The 17,710-nt window shown below is 54.3% G+C and overlaps 5 protein-coding genes across 5 annotated transcripts; 1 reads left to right on the top strand and 4 right to left on the bottom strand.

The window, feature by feature from the left end:
- Window positions 1-113: 113 nt before the first annotated feature.
- On the bottom strand, window positions 114-2,472 carry P170DRAFT_445469 (fungal specific transcription factor domain-containing protein; the record flags this gene model as incomplete). Its single annotated transcript, XM_024850710.1, has 5 exons — window positions 114-583; window positions 622-811; window positions 934-1,285; window positions 1,356-2,188; window positions 2,461-2,472. 5 exons carry the CDS (start codon window positions 2,470-2,472, stop codon window positions 114-116), a joined length of 1,857 nt encoding a protein of 618 aa, XP_024705380.1.
- A 1,891-nt stretch (window positions 2,473-4,363) lies between these two features.
- Window positions 4,364-7,338, top strand: P170DRAFT_454709 (acetolactate synthase; the record flags this gene model as incomplete). The annotated part of the gene is made up of 5 exons (XM_024851467.1): window positions 4,364-4,504; window positions 5,289-5,341; window positions 5,447-5,812; window positions 5,864-7,014; window positions 7,088-7,338. The coding sequence occupies 5 exons, from the start codon at window positions 4,364-4,366 to the stop codon at window positions 7,336-7,338; spliced, it is 1,962 nt and encodes a 653-aa protein (XP_024705379.1).
- Window positions 7,339-7,939: 601 nt separating this feature from the next.
- Window positions 7,940-9,046, bottom strand: P170DRAFT_380442 (uncharacterized protein; the record flags this gene model as incomplete). Its single annotated transcript, XM_024845527.1, has 2 exons — window positions 8,679-9,046; window positions 7,940-8,613 (listed from the first exon to the last, which is right to left on the bottom strand). Exons 1-2 carry the CDS (start codon window positions 8,956-8,958, stop codon window positions 7,940-7,942), a joined length of 954 nt encoding a protein of 317 aa, XP_024705378.1. The 5' UTR covers window positions 8,959-9,046.
- A 968-nt stretch (window positions 9,047-10,014) lies between these two features.
- On the bottom strand, window positions 10,015-11,720 carry P170DRAFT_354929 (glutamate decarboxylase; the record flags this gene model as incomplete). The annotated part of the gene is made up of 4 exons (XM_024844063.1): window positions 10,015-10,129; window positions 10,179-11,344; window positions 11,400-11,427; window positions 11,485-11,720. The coding sequence occupies 4 exons, from the start codon at window positions 11,718-11,720 to the stop codon at window positions 10,015-10,017; spliced, it is 1,545 nt and encodes a 514-aa protein (XP_024705377.1).
- A 745-nt stretch (window positions 11,721-12,465) lies between these two features.
- P170DRAFT_435288 (uncharacterized protein) lies at window positions 12,466-15,081 on the bottom strand. Its single transcript, XM_024848906.1, has 4 exons — window positions 14,746-15,081; window positions 14,523-14,644; window positions 14,163-14,398; window positions 12,466-14,103 (listed from the first exon to the last, which is right to left on the bottom strand). Exons 2-4 carry the CDS (start codon window positions 14,624-14,626, stop codon window positions 12,821-12,823), a joined length of 1,623 nt encoding a protein of 540 aa, XP_024705376.1. The 5' UTR covers window positions 14,627-14,644; window positions 14,746-15,081; the 3' UTR covers window positions 12,466-12,820.
- Window positions 15,082-17,710: the final 2,629 nt, after the last annotated feature.

Genomic DNA, 17,710 nt, shown 5'->3' with positions numbered 1-17,710 from the left:
TAGCTATTGTGGCATAGAACAGAGTAATAGAGGCTATTACTAATAATACGTCAAAGTCGCTTCGAATAGAACAACTTAAGCATACAGAGTGTTCAAGAACAAGACGCAGTGGCTCAAAGCAGCGTGGGCAGCAGTAATTCCTCGCCCGTCTCTTGAAAGAGCTGCGCAGGTAGCATGATATCCTGGATCCCGCTATCCCAGTTCTGAATCAACGGGCTGAACCCGTAGTTCCAGGGCTCTACCCCATGGTCGGCGCTGCATTCATCGGGCACGTATCTATCGGTAGACCCCAGCGCCTCCGGAGCAGACGGACCATCTGGACCTTGACCTTCTCGTTCACACGAGACATCCCGTCCCGGCTGCCCTGCTCGCTCCTGCAGAAGACGCTGCTGAAGCCCGCCCAGTACAATCGCATAGTCCCTAGCCGACGGATTCACACCTGCCATCCGGTGCAAGATCTGCAAGCATTCGCGACTTGCTGTTTCCCGTCTCCCGGTGTCCGTGGAGTCAAATGAGATGCCACTCCGATCAGCGATGATTAGAACGATTCCGGCGCTGACGAGATCTACATTTACGATCAGCACTCCAAGCATCGCAGGTCAGGGGCAATGGTCAACTTACAAAATACTCTATACCACCAGGCACCGGTTGTGTCGGCCATGGTTGCCCGTCGAAGGGACTCAACCAACTCACAGGCGGACTGCACGCACCTTGAAGCGCAGTTGGCTAAGAACAGGTTTGAAAAGGAGTTTCCCGGGGATCGCGATTGCCTTGGCTGAAGGCCATTATGATTCATCGTTGTTGCACAGTACTAGCTGAATGTGGGGCGATAGAGAAGCAATTTGAGATGCAGGTATCTATACGGTGGGGTCAGTTCGGTGGGTCTCTACGGGACAGAGAGCGAGATTAGCATCCATACCTAGCATGGAGGACGTTGGACAGCCGCTGACAGGTTCGGTTTGAGTCACGGTTAAACGTGTCGTTGAATTTCCAGTGGAGGTCTGGATGCAATGAAGATTCGAATGACTCCAGAGCCTGGTCAATATCCATGATGACTTGGAAGTCAACCGTGGTATCGGTCTCCGGCTGTGCATCTAGCTCTGAGCTGCGATACACCGTCGAAAGAATTCTTCCGAGTATACCGACAAGCCTCATATTCTCCTGGAAGAACTGGTGACTTAGTTGGCTCTGTTCATCCGAGACCGCAGATCCGCCGCGATCGTCGGGCAAAAATGGAAGCGGAATATCGCCAGGCGCAGTCATTGCCGGACGGCCCATGGTCATACTAACAATACTAGCGGAATGAATCAACATGATGATCTTGATGGATCAAGCATGTAGAAAAGGATTCTTACATGTCCATGTTTACACACGCACACCAAACCTTTCTCCGTGTTGTCTGCTCGACTCCTGTCAAGTCAGACGCAAACCGACCCCGGTGTAGCCCTAGGCCCACAGCAATTCGGTATGCCATACCCACGGCGTTCCAGCATTTCTTGGGATATGGTGTGCATTGTAGGTACATGCCCACCAGCAGAAAAGCCTGCACATGAGCCAGGCTTCCACTGTCCAGGATGTCGATGCTCGTCAGGCTTTTCATCCGCTGATAGAAGGTTTGAGACGTAATCCGTTTCTCTCTGGGGGTCATGGTGGATAATTCACAGGCCAGAGCAAACATCGCATTCAAGGCACAATGAAAGACAGCCGTTGAGCATTTTTTGCCTCCAAGGCCTACGTCAGGGAGATGCTCCCCCGTCGTGTCTTCCTGACGGGACCATAATGCGTCGTACGAGGCCAGAAAACTGGCTTTGTCTACCCACGGGTATAAAAGGTGAAAGTTATTGAAATAAACTTCCAATAGCCAGTCGGCTAACTTGCGCGGTGGGAGCGAAAAGTCCTCCGAAAGCAAAGAGGTGTCTGTTATGGCGGAGGAAGCGGCGAAGGAGGGTGTGGATGTTGCAGGTGATGGCGTATGTTGCTGTGCTCGTGAATGCTTCGAAGATTGGGGGGTTTGACCTGTAGATGCTTGGGTGTATTTCTCGAGAAGGGAAATGATCGATGACTGCCCGTAGAATTGATCTCGAGTATCGACGCCGTCGACATCCGGAACTGCCGCCCCCATGGCACTGATAGAGTTGGAATTGGTGTTGGAGCCAGCCATTCCATCGTATGCAGGGATTTCCACTTCCTCACTGCATGTATCTTGCTGTGTCTCTAGAAGACTGGCCGGCAAAGTGCCTGTACAATCGATTGGCTCTGCTGATTCGGGGCTGGTATGATATGCTTGAGTGCCCGCTTGTTGGGAGGCGGAATTCTGGAGGTGGGAGATATGGGACCTCAAAGATAAGACATAGCTGATTTCTCGTCAGTTCAAGACTACTATAGACCCTTCCAAATAACTGAAAACACACGCTCGCTCGGTTTGGTACTTGGCGGTGTCGGCGATGACCAAATATTCACAGTCCTGGCCATCATTGCCTCTTTTCTGACACGCACCACACACAGGCCTGGCACCATCACATCGCACTTTGCGCTCCCTACAGCTCGCGCAGGCCAAGGCTACTCGTCTTCGTTTGGATGGGGGCTCTTGTCCACCGAACCGATCGTGGTCTGTCTGCCGGAAAGGGTCAGCACATCATCAGAGGGACACAGTAGATGGTATTACATTTGAGCGGGTAGATGGACTCGGCATCGTTGGTTTTCTTTTCCTTTCTGGTCTAATCTTGACATTGTTGAAGCTGGCGTGAGGAGAAGGGAAAGATAGGACGGGGTGATGGAGGCGGCAATGACTCTCGGGAAATACCCGGAAGACGGACTGCACTTCGGCAAATACCCGCGATGATCTCACCGAATATCTTCAATGCTCTACGATGCAGTTCGATAGTACGGAGTGTCTAGTGGCTTGTCGCTATGGATCAAAAACCTTCCCCGGGTTCATCAACCAATACGGATCCACCGATCGCTTTATGCTCCTCATCACCTCTAGAGAGCTTTCGCCCACTTCCTCCACCAGGAACTCTTTCTTCCCGAGGCCGATTCCATGCTCACCCTACACATCGTCAGTGGACTTGACCTCGGGGGTATACTGTATAGTAAAGGATACTTACCGTGCACGTTCCCTCCATCTCTAAAGCGCGCTGCACTATGTCATGCACGCACTTGGTTACCCTCGCTCGCTCTTTGTCCCCATCGAAGAGTATGGTTTCATGGAAGTTGCCATCCCCAATGTGGCCCAGCATGCTTCCAAATAACCCCAATCGGTCCAGGTCTTTCTTGGACACCTCTGCAATATTGTCAGATGGTACCCAGGGGAAGTGGGAGCAACTAGTTTCATATACTCACCTACGAGGTCAGGCACTCTAGACAGCGGAATAGCAACATCCGTCGACCAGACTTCACTGCCAGATTGACGAAGACAAAGCATGCTCCAGAGGGCCTCCTTGCGCGCCGACCAGAGAGCCTGCTGCTTCACCTGGTCCCGCTCAACTTCCAAATCGCTTCCCCCATTCTGATGAACAATTTCGCGCACCCGCTCCGCCTGATCCTGTACTTCCACGGGGCTGCCGCTGAACTTGAAGAACAGCGTCGGAAGCGCCTTCCACTCCCTTCCTGTGCCTCCCATCTTGTTGATGACGTTCATCTGTACGTCGTCCAAGAGCTCGACCGCCCCGACCGGGACTCCTTGTCGGATCACCCGCGTGGCTGCATTCGCGGCGTCCCTGGTCGTTGGAAACGTCGTCACCGCAACTCCAGTCTCTTCCGGGAGGCGTGCGAGTTTCAAAGTGGCCTCCTCTGTGACAAAGCCAAGGGTTCCTTCGGAGCCAGTAAAAAGGCTGTTGAGGTTGTAACCCGCCGAGGACTTTCTATTATCCTGTCAGCTACCGCGCATACATCTCCGCTTTACATCCGCACCTTGGGCGCTTTCGCGTTTTTACTATGCGTCCGTCGGCCAGAACAACCGTCAGATTGACCACCCAGACTTTCATGGTTCCGTAGCGAACCGCATTGGTGCCACTGTTCTGAGTTAGAATGCACGGCAGGCCTCCTAGCTAGACGGGCGTCCGGTCACTTACCTACAGTTGGTGGCGATCATTCCCCCAACTTTCGCCTGCTGAAGATAAGCAAGGGACTCCTGTAAAGAACCGGGGCTTGCAAACACCTACCGGCGGGCCAGGATCAATCGGGAAGAACAGCTGTGAGTCCTGAATCTCGGCATTCAGATCCATCCAAGACACTGACGGCTGCACCACGACATCCATACTAGATGAGCCGTTAGCCGTCCGCTGACAAACGTGTATATACGGGGCAGAGGGAGATGGGGGGCTAAACCCACTCCTCCGGATGAAAAGCAAGAACCTTATCCATGTTCATAAAGTCGACACTGATCCCGCCAAATGGGGCAGAGAAATGGCCCTCAACGCTCGATCCCCCCGAATATGGAACTAGAACGATTAGTCGAACAGCCCCGTTCCAGGACAAGATATCACTCACTCATGGGAACTCGGTATTTATGGCAGACCCTCGCGATCGTGGCGACGTCTTCGGTGCGATTTGGATAGGCAACTGCTACTGGCAGGCTGTCAATATTGATGGACGACCATTCTGAGTAGCCGTGGGCTTTTAGATCGTCGTCATCAGTGCTGATGCCATCTGGACCGAGTATTCGGCGAAGTTCTTGAATGGCCTAGGAACGGTTTCAGCTTCAAAGGGGTCGATGTGGGTGGAGGGGTTCACGCACCTTGTTCATCTCCTCTTTCGTCGCATACTTTGGCTTTCTATCGTCTCTTGGAAGACCGGATGGAAGGTGTAGTCCGTCATTTAATTGAGAGCATAATGCCATGCCCGCCGCTCCGACCCCAGCTGCCATCAATGCGCGCAGCCACCGGGATCTATCTTGTCCATCTTGCCCGGCGTGAGTCGAGTGATGGCAGTGCTGTGAACTACCAAAGCCAGGGCATATTTTCGAGGATACCTTGCTCGGTATGGACGGCCGAGTTCCAGTAAGTTGCCTGGCCACACGGCCTCTGAGGAGAATATTGAACGTTCGGGAAGACATGGCAAGGCTTCAATATGCACTCGATTTTAATATTGAGAACTATGCGGCATTCCGGGTTCAAATACCGCCTGAGAGGCTGGTTCTTTAGGTTTCTCATAGACTCACGGCTAATTCCCGAAGGATGTGCAGCAGAACTCGGATGCCACGGATTTACTTGGCCTTCAATGTCCGTTTATCCGATGAGACGCTGAATGATCCTCTTGTCGGGAAATATCCGAACCGAATACAAAAGATGCGGAGTATAAGTACTCGGCCAGGTACGCCTGTCCATAAATCTGTGGGAGCGTCAGTCTTGACAGGGCAATACCAACGGCATACTATTCAGAATCATGTACGTCTATCCAGATTGCAGCCCCGGCAGTCTCACCAGTCTCACAGTCTCATCTCCAGGTATACGGCATCATTCGCCTTCTTCGAGGCCCTATGGGAGCTCGGCGTCAAGAACTGCTTTGTCAACTTAGGGTCTGACCATCCCAGCATCATGGAGGCCATGGCCAAAGGGCACAAGGAGCGACGAGACCAATTCCCTCGCATCTTCACCTGCCCAAATGAAATGGTCGCCCTGTCCATGGCAGATGGCTACGCACGCAGGACCAACTCCCCGCAATGTGTGATCATCCACGTCGATGTCGGGACTTCTGGTCTCGGTGCAGCCATCCATAATGCGTCCATCGGTCGCGCGCCTGTTCTCATCTTCGCCGGGCTTTCTCCCATCACGCAGGAAGGCGAGATGCGAGGTTCTCGAACCGAGTATATGTGAGTTTCTCCACCTCCACCAGCGAAGGTCTACTGATCCGAGGCCTCTAGTCATTGGCTTCAAGACGTCCCAGACCAGAAGCAGATCGTGGCTCAGTATTGCCGATACGTGGGTGAGGTCCGCACGGGCAAGAATATCAAGCAGATGGTCGGCCGCGCACTGCAGTTTGCAACCAGCGATCCCAAAGGCCCAGTCTACCTGATGGGTGCGAGGGAGGTCATGGAGGAAGATATCCAGCCATACCCTCTCCACGTCGAGCAGTGGCGCCCGGTGGAACCCACCGCTCTGCCCGAGACGGCTGTCGAGCTTCTCGCGCACGAGCTGGTGCAGGCCAACCAGCCACTGCTGATTACAGGATACAGCGGGCGCAATCACGAATGCGTCGAGGCTCTATTGGAGCTCGCTGACACCGTCAAGGGCCTTAGAGTGCTCGACACCGGCGGCTGCGATATGTGTTTTCCTGCCACTCATCCAGGCTGGTTGGGACTGAAGTACGGCTCCGACGCTTCCATCACCACCGCCGACCTCATTCTCGTCATCGACTGCGACGTGCCCTGGATTCCCACTCAGTGTCGGCCCCAGGAGTCGGCTCGCATCTTTCACATCGACTTGGATCCTCTGAAGACCCTCATGCCCCTCTTTTATGTCCCTGCTCTCCGCAGATACGCCGCCGATGCCTGCACGGCCGTTCGTCAGATAAATTCCCATCTGCGGTCCTCGGCGACCCTTCAATCGTCACTCTCCTCTGATAGATTTTCCGAACGCTGGACGACTCTCCGCGAACAGCACTGCCAGCTGCTTAAGACCCTAGACTCCAAGGCCAGCCGCCCGCAGGATCAGAGCGATAGCGCCTTCAACGCGGACTATCTATGCAAAACCCTCCGGGACATCGTCCCCGAGGACACAATCTTCGCCATCGAGGCAGTCACCAACTCGATCCCCGTGTCTGAGCAGATCCGCGCGACCCTCCCAGGACAATGGATTAACTGCGGTGGCGGCGGTCTCGGCTGGAGCGGCGGAGGCGCCCTCGGTATCAAACTCGCCGTCGACGCCGTGAACCAGGCGCAGGGGTCGTCCAAGACCCAAATGGTCGTGCAGATTGTCGGCGACGGCTCGTACCTATTCACCGTGCCCTCCAGCGTCTACTGGATTTTGCATCGTTACCAGATCCCCATTCTCACGATCGTGCTGAACAATAAAGGTGTGTCCATCCCCCGTTTCGAATTCAGAATACTCCCCTCGTACTGATACTGATTCCTCTCGTCTCGTCTCAGGCTGGAATGCACCCCGGAGATCTATGCTTCTCGTTCACCCAGACGGTATCGGCTCGGAGGTCGACAACGGCGCGCTCAATATCTCGTTCGAGCCGAGCCCGGATTGCTCGGGGATTGCGCGTGCGGCGAGCGATGGACATATTCATGCCGTGCGAGTGGCAGACGCTGGGAAGTTGGACTCGGTACTGAGGGAAGCGGTGCGGGTTGTTCAGAGCGGTACCTCTGCTGTGGTTGATGCGCATGTATCGTGAGTGAATAGATGCTACACTTTGTAGGCGGTAGTAAATAGGGGTAGGGCAGACTATATGCAGGGAGAGTATGACGGTGATGGGTGGTGGCTTTATCCATCCGGCTTAGCTTAAGGACAGTCGTACATAAGTCTTATTTTCCTTTCTCTGCCTACTCTCCCAGTCAGTTCTCGATGACTTCTCAACGACAACATACGCCTCCTTCTGTCAAGATCGATGTCAGCGAGCAGGTGTTGAGGAAACACGGCACCAAGCATCTGATATCAAGCGATTCTCCCACACATCCTCTCTCCCCTGGCCCATACCTCTTGACTGTCACCGGCCTCATCAACCTCACCGGCGTCCTGACCCTCGGCCTCGTCTGCATACCTTCCATTCCCAACTCACCACCTTCCTTTCCGCCACTATCTCCCCCCTCAACTACACCTCCTTCTGGGAATAGAATGTAGCGATGATATTACGTTAGACTAGTGATAGTAAAGAAACGCATTCCATCTTCGAGACCCCTCCCAGCACTAATAAATATAGAATAATTCCTAGAACCATCCGATTTGATCAGGACCCATCTATGCCATCTGGAACGTCTCTTCCCTCATCCATTAATTCATAACCCCTGCAGAGCACCCACAACGTTATCTTTCAACTCCCCGTTTCCCCATTTTAGCACGGCCAAGACATGGCGTAAGAAATCCAGCGATCCGTCTTTCAGAGTCGTTCTCCAGGTTCCCAAGCAAGCCATACAAAAGTCTTCATCCCTAGACCGCTGAAAATGAACCCACAGTTCGTGAATCGGGCCCTCTGTAGTGATCGAAAAAGCCAGATTTAACACATCATCAGACAACGCCGGGGTTGGCCCCAACCGGTCCGTATCTCCTTGACTTTCCCGATCCAGCAACTGAGCGTCGCAGAGATCTACAAGATTTCTGAAGATCTGGAGAGCTGTTGAGCCACCTACCGCAGCTTGGTTTTGCGCCTGGTATAGGTTCCCTCCGGTTGCGCCGGCTTTTGTTTCGACTATTAGAAAGGGAAATCGAAGGCCCAGGGAAGTGACATGCGGGTCACTGATCAAGTTGGACGTGTCTTGCAAATCAAATAAAAGGTTTCGCGCGACGACGCGACCCTTCTGGGACTCAAGAGCCCCTGCTAAGCTCTCGTCGGACAGACCGACGCATATAGCAGGCCGGGGATCTTCCAAGCTGAATACAGGAGTGGTTGCAGCTGCATGCAAGGGGCGAGGCAGAGGATTGTGCACTGGAGGTTTCATGTCCTCGAGCCAGTCTTATAAGGAGTCAGTCAGTACTGGCTAGAAACCAGCTAATCTAGGTAGAGTGGTGGGAACTTACCATTATCGCGTACAATCCGAAGCCCCGCGGGTCTTAGATCATTAATTGCTGTATGTAGCGCGTGCGTCCATTCCGCCTCGCCCGATGGTTTCCGGGCGAGTTCCTTAGATTTGCCCTGAAATTTCTCAGACGCCTGTTGTAGACTATTGCCATCGTTATCTGGCGTGTTGAAAACTCGATTCTCGATGTAGTGGTTGATGTGCGTGGGTATCTCTTCCTCCAGGTAGATATTTGCGCGACGGAGAGGCCCATGGCGATACTGTGCATCGTTCATCGACATGTTTTAAGGGCTGTCGATTCTCTCTTCCGCGGCCATATGAAACAGCGTGCAGAGGGAGGGGACGTGTTTTGGTCGTGGGGAGCTTATCTTGCTCTGGAGAAAGAATAAGGGAATAAGAACGAGACCGCCATTTGCGCTGGGTGCAACGATTGTTTGGGATGAATCAAACAGGGTAAACAAAAGTGCCAAGACAATGCTGGTATACTCCATTACTTTCTATAGCCTCTAGCTATAGGTCGGATTGGGTTAGAAAAGATGCTATTTAGGTTGAGGTGAATGTTCCATGCAGTACGGAAGCCACAGCACCCGCTCCACATCCACAGCATATTCTTCCTAAAGAGGTAAATATATGCCTAAATAATCAGGTATATATACTATCAGCCTACCTACGGGCCATGATTAAGACCAACTTAGCATTCCGTAGGGGCACCCACGATAATAATACTAACTTATCTACCTGGCTACCTTCGCAGTCAACTAAAAAACACTCTGTATAGACCCCAAACTACCCTAAAAAATAAATATAATAAAGATAATTCCAAAAGGACCCTAGGACCCTAGAAGATCCCTAAAAGACCCCTAAAGAATCCCTAATACTTGTAGTTTTTACATGATAAAAGGGGCGAGAAAATAAGTAACCTTAAGAATCAGGCATATATTTACTATTTTAGGAAGGTATGCTGTGTGTGTGGAGCGAGGGCTGTAGGTTCCGTACCGATACGCTGTGCATGGAACACTCACCTTAGGTTGAAAAGGCCTATCTAAGTACTAATATTAGCAGTCAGTTCTACCTAGCGACCTGAGGTATCCGCGTATCATGTCAACAGTTGAGCGGCCGGAGTCGCTACTCTCTTCGCTAAGCCCGCTTGACTTTCCTCCTTACTGTGGTTCTCACTCGTTGGTTTTTAGTTGAAATTCCACCGTTATCACAGTACTAGCTAAATTTATTATTTAGTGAAAGCTAGATTTATAATTGAAATACGCTCTGCACTCCTTCCTAGCAGGAGCCGATTCAATCCAGATTGAATAAACACCCCCAGCTATTACGCACTTAGATCAGCACACACCGTGGGTCTTGCCCGTCTTGCCCTGCAAGGAGTGGTTCTCGCCCTGGTAGTGCGGGTGGTTATGCTTCGCCTTGTGCGAGTTGGTCGAATGCGTGCGAACATGCCTATCTTCGTCAGCTTGCTTCTCTACTTGATTATAACTCCCAAACTTACTGCGTGTACTTCTCCAACATGGCCTTGTCCATATCGCTCAGCGTCTTCAGCGCCAGCTTCATGTCCGACAGCAGCGTGTCGCATCGGCTCTTGGTGAAGTCCTCGCGAACCACCACGCGCATCAGCTTCAGCGAGTTGCTGTTGGGCGCCATCGTGTAGGCCGGCACGATCCATCCGCGCTCACGCAGCTGGTGCGCGATGGCGAACTCGTCGAAGTGCTCCTGTCGGTCGGTGGGGAGGCGGAATGCAACGAGAGGGAGTCCGCGGCCGCGACGCTGGCTGAGGATCACGAAGCCGAGGTTTTCGAGCTCTTCGGCGAGGTAGTCGGCGATGCGGGTGATGTTGACCATGATGGATCGGTAGCCGCGCTTGCCGAGACGGATCATCTGGTAGTATTGGCCGATGACCTGGGAGGCGCCCTTGGAGAAGTTCAGGGTGAAGCTGGCCTGTTCGGCGCCCAGGTAGTTGATGTTGAAGATGAGGTCCTTAGGGAGGTATTCCGGGGAGCGCCAGACGATCCATCCGACGCCGGGGTAGACGAGGCCGTACTTGTGGCCGGAGACGTTGATGGAGACGACCTTCTCCAGACGGAAGTCCCATTTCAGGGATGGGTGGATGAACGGAGCCACGAAACCGCCGCTGGCGGCGTCGACGTGGATGGGGCAGTCGATGTTCCGCTCGACGAGGAGGTCGTTCATGGCCTTCACGTCTTCGTATTCACCCGTGTAGGTGGTGCCCAGGATAGCACAGATACCAATAGTGTTCTCGTCGACCAGATCCACAGCCTGCTGCGGGTCAATGACAAAGCGCTCCTCCGTGCAGTAGACGTAGCGCTCTTCAATGTCAAAGTAGCGGGCGGCTTTCTCCCAGCAGACTTGCACCGCACTGTTCATGATGATGTTTGGCCGCGAGTAGTCCTTGCCTTCAGCCTTGCGCTTGTTCTGCCACCGACGCTTCATGGCGAGAGTGCCGAGCATGATGGCTTCGGAGGATCCGATCGTCGAGGTGCCCATGGGGTGGTCATCCTCGCCTTCGACGGGAGCGTTGAAGAGACGGGCGATCATGTTGACACAGCGGTTCTGGATCTCCGCCGACTGCGGGTATTCTTCATAATCGATGAAGTTCTTGCTGAAGGACTCGGTCATGAGCTTTTCGACTTCGTCTTCCTGGAGTGGACGGTCAGCATGGATTCGCATGTCAGGCAATTCTCGAAAATCATACCATGTACGTCGTGACAAAACTCGCCAAGCTAGTCGAAACCAGATCCATTAGCACTAGTCACTGCCACACCGGACTGAAAACCTACTTTAGCATGGGGTTGCCATCCAAGCTCAGCTCATCTTTGATCATGCGGTAGGCCACCTCTCGAGGCATCTCGCCCTCGGGCATCTCATTCTGAGGCAGCTGCTCGATCGCAAACCGCGTGCCATAGACACTGGAGTAGAAGTCATCTTCCTCGGTGGTGTCCAACTTAATGGAGTTGACACGCTTGATGGTGGGGTCCAGATCGCTCTCGCGATGAACTCGAGCAAGATGGACCATTGTGCTTGAAGATACAAAAGAGTAAGATTGAAAGGCAGAGTACGATTTGTGAGTAAAATGAAGCAGACAGAATATCTAACAACCGGAGAAAAAACAGGGGAATCGGCGCTCTTTAGTCTCCGAGCGGGCCGTATGATGCGCGACAAGACGTACGCTCAGGCAATCCGGGAAGAAGAGGGGACTGGAGACGACCGTCGAATGAACGCTGAACGCATTGCAGTCTTGCCCGTCGGACCAGTCATCATCCTGGTAGCCTGGAAACGCTGTGTCAGCAGCAGCAGCATGGGCCCTCGCGAGCAGCTCTGATTGCCGCCATCGCTTCCTGAATCAGATCCGAAGAGGGGAAGATGAGGGGGTCTCCTAAAATTGGGAAGCGAATCGCCGGGCCAGCATCAGGACCTGTGGCCCTGAAAGCTTGGAGAAAGCTTGGCCTGGCTGGACGGATCGGATGGAGTCGGTGGATATCGTCTCAGCCACGACCGGCGAGGACAAATGCCTCGTGGGGCAGCCAAGTGGAGAGCGAGAGATCGCCGGTGAGAAAGGCCATGATATCATCGGTCGATCAAGGTCGAGACGAGACGCCAGCGAGCGGCGGAGGACAGATGGCTGGGAACTGGGAAGACGCCGAGTTGTTGGAGAAGCAGAGTGGAGGAAGTGGTTTCTTGGTCACTCCGGAGTAATCGGCCGATATCAGGAAATGGCGGTGAATGAAGACTACGATGGCTCTACCAAACCTCCGTTCCCTCGACTGGCAATTGAAGAACGTGAAATTGAATTAAAATCACAGGAAAAAGAAAAATCAAGGTTGACACCTCTCGCAGAAACAGAAAGCCGATATCCCTATCCCTGGTTGCCCAATTCCTTCCGTCGCTTTTGGTATCCTTCCATCGCTCGCATAACTATCATACACAACCGATCTCATACAGTTTCTTCGCTGGTCATTTCGGTTCGTTTTCCTTGGGGTTTTCAACTTTTTTTCCGTGGTTTTTTGAATCATTTTGGTTCCATCCAACCGCCATGTGGGTATCAGCAATTAAGGGCTTGTGTCAGTCTGTATCAAGTCCGTCAGACCAATAAAATCGGACATTACGAAAATAAATTTAGGCCTTCTCTCCCTTGACCTTGCGCTTGAGCCAGCCAAAGAAGCCGCTCTTGCGCTTGTCGGCCTTTGCGGCCTCGTTCTTGGCGGCCTCCTGCGCCTTGTCGGCTTCCGACTTGGCCGTCTCCTTCGCCTTGTCGGCGAGGTGCTTGCCTTCTTGCGTCTTGGACTCGCCAGCACCGGCGCCGTCCTTCTGAGCCTCCTCGACGGGTTGAGAATCCCGCAGTTTGGCCTCCTCGGGCTTCTTGATCTCTTCCGGCTTGGTCTCTGCCTTCTTGGCCTCTTCGGGCTTGTTGGCCTCTTCAGCCTTCTTCTCCTCGGGCTTCGTCTCCGGCTTCGTCTCCTCGGGTTTCTTCTCTTCAGCCTTCTTCTCTTCAGGCTTCTTGGCCGCAGCAGTAGCCGCAGCAGCAGCGGCAACGGCAGGAGACTTAGGCTCGCTAGTAGCCTTATCTTGAGTGGCACCCGTCGATTCCTTCAGATCAGATGTTTCCTTCTGAGCAGTAGCGGCGGGCTGCGAGACAGCCTCTTTCTTGTCGGTGGCTTCGCTGACGGGAGCCTTGTCGTGGACGGTCGAGGGAGCCGGGACCTCTTTCTCGGCGGGCACAGCGCCGGGGGCAACGGCCGCAGGAGCAGCAGCTGCCGTCTCCGTGGTCGGCGATGCCGCAGAAACTTCAGTCTCCTTGGCCGGGGTGGACGTGGCTGCGGCGGCGGCATCAGTGCTGGCAGAGACGGGAGCGGCAGTTTCCGCGGGCTTGGTGCTGGCAGGGGTCTCCTGCGTCTTGGGGGCCTCGGGGGTCGCAACCTCCTTGGCGGTGTCCAGTTTGCTGTCGGTAGCGGGAGCGGCAGTCGACGCAGCCTTCTCCGAGGTCTGGGGTTCGGCAGCCTTGGGGGCTGCAGTCGAGGACGTGGCCGGGGCAGCCTTGTCGTCGACAGAAGAGAGACCGGGAACCGCCAGAACCGACGACACGTTATCCCGAGGGTCGGCGCCCAGTCCGGGGACAACCTGAGGCTGCACGTCGCCAACCTTCTCGCTGGGAACTGCAGCCTTGGCATCACCGGCGTCAATCGACTCGGAGGGTTTCAGGGCCGGAGCCTCGTCCTCGGTCTTGAGCATCTTGGGAGGCTTGTGGTCTTCTTCCGCGACGGCCGGGGTGTTCTCGTGAGGCCGCTTGACATGAGTATCGGCAGCATCGGCAGCGGTGGTTGTCGGCTCCTCAGTGGTGGTTTCCTTGGGCCGTTCAGGGAGAGAAGCAGCTGCCGCAGGGGTTGTCTCGGGCAACGTAGCTGTGAAAAAGCCAAGTCAGCAACTAATACAAAATTGAACACCGCCCAGGCAAACTCACTCGTCTTATCAGCATCATCTCCAAGAACAGAATCGGCCTTCACATCCTTGACGGCCTCCTCGACCTTGTTGGAGCTTTCTTCCGTCTGCGGGGCAGCCGAGGGGACGTTCGCGGCCGTGTCGGGAGCGGCGGTGGTGGGCGCCGCAGTCGCGGCCTCACCAGCCTCAGTCGCAACAGCACTTTCGGCCTCTCCCTCGCTCTTCTGGGCCGTTTCTTCAACCTGCTGGCCGGGGTTCCTAGCCAAAGAAAAACGCCGTTAGCGCTGCCGACCGAAACTCAATTGCTCGCTAACACGAACAACACCACAACCACAACAAAAAATAAATTCGCGACACCTGCGCGCTCATTTGTGCGACTCACAGGGTGTTCTGGACGTCGGCGGCAGCCTTGTTGACAGTGGCAGCAGCACCGCTGCTGCCCTTGCCCTTGCCCTTGTTCTTAGCCTTTCCTCCTTTCTTAGGCATGATGATGGGTTCGACAGACTGCGCGACGAGGACGTTAGAAAGGTCGGGCCACGTAGTGATGACGACAACGGTTTGTGTGCGCACACGATGTCGACAGGCGAGAAGAGGACCAGACTTACGGACGGGGTGAGAGCGCTTGAAGAAGGATGGAGGATCGGGGGAGCTGAAGGGAGGACGACTCGATCCAGGAACGGGGGCGAGTCGAAGGATGATAGGGAAGCAAGTAGGTAGGAAGGTAGGGAGAGTTAGGGGCGGCCGATTTGGTATGTTGGTTCTTTCCGAATGCCTAATCGAAATCGGGGAACGTTAATCCGCGGCAGAGGGACGGCAGGGGACCACCGTGGACAGGAAGGATATGTAACAGGTCCAAGCAGGGCCATCTGACTTACCTCCTAGTATTCAGGGATGCGACCGGGGTTCTTTGTCGTGCGCGTTGGACTACTAGAGAGAGAGCAGTCGCGACCGTTGGAGAACCGGTGGGTTTATGCAGCAGAGCGAGATCTCGGCGCGATCGCAAGGAACGTTGAAAGCAGAGCACAATCACATGAAGTCACGCGATTGACGGGAGCAGCGATTCGCTTGGAGTACGGAGTAAATTGCATCCAATTGACAGGGTCAAGAATGGGTGCCTGGCAAGTGCCAAAGGAGCAAAAAAAAGGTGAAGGAGATTGCGATTGTCCGGAGTCTACGTGGATTGATTATACTACTGCGTACATGCAATTCTTGCCCTCCTCCTATCTTGGTGCCAAAACCCCAGAATTGAGAACGAGCGAGCTGAGGCCATCCCCATGCCACCAGGAACCATGAGCGGGCACTTAATTATAGAAACGCTCCGGTGGCAGCTGGTTGCGGGATCACAGAAGTGAAGCTGTTTCCGGCAATCTGGTCGGGTCGTGTGCCTGCAGCAGCCATCGCACTAAGGCACCCCGTCGACACCTGATCCAGGCTAGCGTCATGTGCGAGTGTCCCTAGGGGGTGAGCCCTAGATGGATTATCCTTCGTCCGATTCCCTCCGGATCGGGTTGATTACTCCGTGTTCGGTGGATCGATGTTTCCTGAGCGATTATTCCTATCCGCTGTAGGATAAGGAGCATTACGCCGTATGATTTGACCTGGCAAGGCAGACTCTAAGCGCTGTGGAAATTAACCATCTCCGGAGTAGCAGTAATTGCGATCCTCAGGATTGGCAACCTAACTGCATTCGCTCCATTGCATCATACTCCGGGGTATTCCGGGGTAGCCAGCAGACCTGAGGCCAGCGGTCTGGACGGAGTGATGGACTATAGAGATCCAGAGTCACTATGGAAACTCTATTCAGCCATCGGTCGGCGTTGGATTAATGTATCTTCAGGCCGTCCGGAACCTAAACAGTAACCAGATTTATCCGTATGTAACGGGATTAACTTTGCATCCCTGACATGGTGGCCACGCAGGTAAAGGATCGGGCAGCGAGGGGCGGATCGTTTACGAGGCAGTTTAGGCACGGCAGACCCCTTGCAGCAGTCTGGTGGCCATTCCGGCGCGGAAACATGTGTTGCCTTTCGTCCTGCCCGATGGAGGAATGTGGAAGAAGGCGAGGTTTCTAGAATTCCAACACCGCCTCGTCGTGGATTGCAACCCTGCAGTGTCCCACTACGTGGTATGTAGTAGTACTGCGGTACTGCGGGACTGCGGTAGGGACGTCCAGTTGTCACTCCATCCGCCTTGACGGGATTCTTTGGACATGCCAGACACGCCTCCGTCAGTGCCTGAGGCACCAGACCTCGTACTTGTACGGACTTCGCCGTAAAGATACGACGTTCCGTACGGCGCGCCGAACGCCTCAGGCTGCCACCGGAAACAGCGTGCCGAGCGGGGCGCCCGGAAGCAACATTGGCCGTCGCGGCCCGCTGATTGGTCCAGGGCGCTTTTCCATGCGTAATTTCTGTGATTAATGGGAATCCTGCCTATCAGAGAGTCACGACACCTCCTGCAGCCATGACGGCATAAGTGGACACTCGGCGACAGCGATGGAGGGCGTCTCTTGACTCTCGTCGTCGCGTCGGCCAAGCTGGCCACCGCCCCTTTGTCAGCATGACGTTGTAGGCCCATCGATGGAGGGGTACTGGGGTGCGTGGATGTCCAAAGACGAAGGAACGAAGAACACGACGATGATGTCGGTCGGCCGTCGTCATCCTGGAGAAAATCGCGGATGCTAAGAGAAAAGCATCAGGGAGTTGGGCGGTGGCACGCCGATCGAACCGGCTTGGCCAGTTTCTGGAAATGTTCGGTGCAGCAGGCGGTGGTTTGCCACCGTCGATGATACCTTACTTGCTTCCTACTTCCGCGCCGCATGCTACCGTTTGGGGCAAGTATGGGCCGGCGCGGAGGGACCGCGGGCACCGTCTCCAGACCGACCAAAGCAGCAGACAGGAGCAGATAAGCTTGGCCAGGCCAGTCCGTCAGTCTCGCGGCATACCTTGAATCCGGGGGCAACCATGGGTATCTCGGAGAGCGCGCAGTGCCTGTTCGCCGACTTCGAATAATGCAACCCGATGACCAGTTGATGGTGATTGTTGATTGGCGACGGGAGGTTAGTCAGCCTTCGTCGGCACCGACAAGGCCGACGATCGAGAGAGGAATCTTCCGGAACCCGATGTCTGGCTGTGGTATTTGGTCATTATCTTGGCTTTTTACTGCCAGGGAAGAAGGCAAAATAGAAAGGAAGAAAGAAAAAAAGAAAGTCAAAAAAGTTAAGGCTACCTGCCTGGTAATAAAGTCATCGTGAGAACTCTAGTATTATACTCCCACTATGTACTCCGTACGACGGAGGATGTCCGCGGCACGCTATCCGGCTAATTCTGCGTAATAACATCCAACATAACTAGGAATACTAAGGAACTAGCCAATACTGCGCCAGCATAATTCACGCACAACCCCCTGTGGATCCTCCACGTTTGGCCCCTCTTTTTCCTCGCCATTGAGGGCGATTACCGGATGGAGGGGGTTATCGCGGCGTTCCATGCGCCGGTTGAGACCAGGGCTGCACGGCTCTGACGGTGTGTCCGCCCGGTTCCATCGGCGCCTACCTCATGCCCAATCATC

The sequence above is a fragment of the Aspergillus steynii genome, assembly GCF_002849105.1.
Source record: "Aspergillus steynii IBT 23096 chromosome Unknown P170scaffold_3, whole genome shotgun sequence".
Lineage (NCBI taxonomy): Eukaryota > Fungi > Ascomycota > Eurotiomycetes > Eurotiales > Aspergillaceae > Aspergillus > Aspergillus steynii.
The sequence above is the reverse complement of the archived record's forward strand: the minus strand, read 5'-3'. Positions and strand labels throughout refer to the sequence as shown.